Below are 2,800 nucleotides of genomic sequence, written 5' to 3'. Positions count from 1 at the left end.
TGGGGTTCAGACCCAGGGCAGACGGGTTATAGCTCTTTCCTCTCTACCATCGCCCTCCTGGTGTGTGCTGGGTGTGAATCTCCAGGTGGCAGTAGGTGTGGGCACCCCAGGGCTGGGGACCTGTTTGCATTTCACAGGGTCCCCAGCCTGTGAGTAGAGGGCGTCTGCCGTTAGCGACACAGTCGGGCTCAACCAGTGAGCCAGTGTCTGGGTTTGGAGCTTGGTGCTTCGTGAGTGGCCCCACGGTCAGCGCGGACGGAAGACGCTCTGGTGACTGAACCAGGGCTCATGGTCCCAAGTGGCGAGGAAGGGGCAGGACAGAGGCCACGTCCCAGGCTGTGAGCAGTCCCTTGGAGAGATGGAGGCGGGAACTCCAGCTTAGCAGCCCTGGAGGGGGGAACAAAAACAAGCTTCTGGAGCCCGCCTTACACGCTCAGCACTGTTCCTGGCGTTCTTCACGATTATTACATTTCTTTCTCGCTAAAGCCCTCTGAGGTGGGAACCAGTTAGTGAGGAGGCTGGGCCCAGGGAGGTGAGCTGACTTGGCAGGGGTCCCCAGTCTGTGCTGGGTGGAGCGGGGCTTCATGCCCAAACAGCCCAACTCCAGAGAGCTGCCTTTAGCCTGGTGAGTGTTCCGGGCTCATGGGCAGTGGGGCCCGAGGGTCCTTGCGCCCATGTAGCTGCGCACCCCGGTGCAAACCCTGAAGTCCCTCTGCACCCCGGCCTTCGCGCCGGCACGGTGGGGCCCTGTCTGCATCTCAGGGTTGCTGGGAGGAGGAGCAAGACGGGGAACTCGCGCGGGAACCGCCAATGGCTGGGCTGGACGCAGGGCTCGGTGGTTTCTGCCACTTCCAGATCCTCGTGCTGCCACGAGGGCCTGCCCGGCGCGGTGGCATCCTGCGCCTGTTCTCTGGCCCTGCAGTGCCGGGCACAGAGCAGGCGCAGTCAGTGCCTGGGGCCCGGGATGCCCGGGCAGTGGGCTGAGGCCATTGTCCCCTCCGACCTTGGACCAGTGGAGGGCGGGGCTGCCTGCTGCTGCTGCCCCACCGGGTGGTGCGGCCCGCCCGGGCCCCGTGGTAGGGGGTGCAGGGCCGGAGCGGCTGTGCCCGGTCCCCAGGGCTCTGGAGCCACGTACCCTCGGCGCCAGCTCACGGCTGAAGGGTCTGCTCGTCGCCGCCGTCCTCACTGTCTTCCAGCTGCTCCAGGATCTCGTCCAACACCACAGACCGCTTCTGCGGGGGTTCTGCGGGAGCCCAGATGGCAAGAGAGGAGAGAAGGGCCGAGAGGGTTGGGAGTCAGGAAGAGAGAGGCGACAGAGAGGGAGAGGGGAGGCGAGAGCAAACAGGGGGCGTGGGGGGGAGTTCAGGAAGGGACAGAGGGAAGGGGTGGGAGGTAGCAGAGCAGGTACAGACCCGGCGTGGGGGCGAGATGAGACAGAAGAGATAAGCAAAGACAAGAAGCGGGGGAAGGAGCATCAAAGGATGTATGAGGAAGGGGAAGAGAGCACAGAGCGGGAGACAGAGAAACACGGGGGCTTAGTCTCTGCCTCACCAGGGGGCAGCCTCTCTCCCAGCCCTGTCGGCCACCCCCGCCCACCTTCCACCCACCTTCCACCCACCGAGGAAAGAAGGAAGGCCCTTCCCGGCAGGTCAGAGGTTAGCGAATCTCTGCCTGATGTAGGGGGAGCCAAAAGCTCCAGAGAGGCCAAGTCAAGCGAGGGCAGGGGTTGGGAAACAAGTTCCTGTTCTCCTGGAGTCGCAGACTCTTAATGGTATAGTAGGTGGCTGGCATACAGTAGGTGTTTAGTAAATGCTGGGTGACTAGATGCTCAAGGACTCCAGATGAGGCATGGAGGGAAAAACAACTAGAGATGGCTTTAGAGAAGACGGGCTATTTGACCTGGGCTTTGAAGAATGCAGAGTTCTCTGTGAGGAGACGGGGAAGGGGAGGTGGATGCACAGTGTGAAACGGCATGGTGGGCTTGGCAAAATATATTTCCCCAGGGTGCCAAACACTATTGATTATCTGCTCTGTGCTATGGCTCTTATCTTCTCAACAATCCCATGGGGAGGTATTATTATTACCTCTCACAGGTGAGAGCACTGAAGCAAAGACAGGTTAAGTCTAAGGTCACTCAGCTAGGAAGTGGTGAAACCAGGACCCAAGACACACCAAAGCCCACCGTCTTTCCTCTCTTCATAAAAGTCTCAGGTGCTGCCCAGAGACTGCCAGGGAGACAAAGGGTGGAGGGGGGAGGTGTGCTGGTCCTCTTGGCCCTCCAGGAAGGGAATGGGGTGGGGGTGGGAGGGGGAAGGCTCTGGGCTTAGATCGACTCTGTCAGTCCCTCTGCTGTCTAACCAGTCATTCATGGTCAGCCTCACCCCCAGATAATGCTGGGCTTGTTTTGAGGCAGCTGTTGGATGCTGTCCCAATAGCCTCTCCTTCCCTGGTTCAAACAACACCTCCTCTGTGAAGTCCTCCGGGTGGGACAAATTGCCACCACGATCCTTAGCTGCCATCTCCCCACTGGGTCTGGGGCTCCTGCAGGCAGCGGGTCTCCCCAGAGCCCAGCCCAACGCTCGCCCTCGAGATGCAGCATCTTGGGTCTCTTCCAGGTGGTCTTGGACAAGTGACTTGACCTCTTTGAGGCTATTTCTCCATCTCATTCCTAAGAACCTGACCCGGACACTGACCCTTCTCTTCTCCGCAGCTAACTGCCTGACCCGAGCCCTCGCACCTTCTCAGCGGACTCTGCTTCCGCCCTCACCCTCAGGGCCACCTATTCCCGCCCCCACCCCCC

General features: G+C 60.6%; 1 protein-coding gene across 1 annotated transcript in view; it reads right to left on the bottom strand.

Annotated features, from left to right (window-relative positions):
• Positions 1–1,148: 1,148 nt before the first annotated feature.
• RBM19 (RNA binding motif protein 19) overlaps positions 1,149–2,800 on the bottom strand; it is a 123,276-nt gene continuing 121,624 nt past the window's right edge. Inside the window, exon 24 of the mRNA XM_007468563.1 lies at positions 1,149–1,243. Within this exon, the coding sequence (XP_007468625.1) occupies positions 1,149–1,243 (95 nt within the window). The remainder of the gene's footprint in view (positions 1,244–2,800) is intronic.

This window comes from Lipotes vexillifer, unplaced genomic scaffold, assembly GCF_000442215.2.
Source record: "Lipotes vexillifer unplaced genomic scaffold, Lipotes_vexillifer_v1.1 scaffold573, whole genome shotgun sequence".
In the NCBI taxonomy this organism is placed as follows: Eukaryota; Metazoa; Chordata; class Mammalia; order Artiodactyla; family Lipotidae; genus Lipotes; species Lipotes vexillifer.
This window is presented reverse-complemented; position numbering and strand designations above follow the sequence as displayed.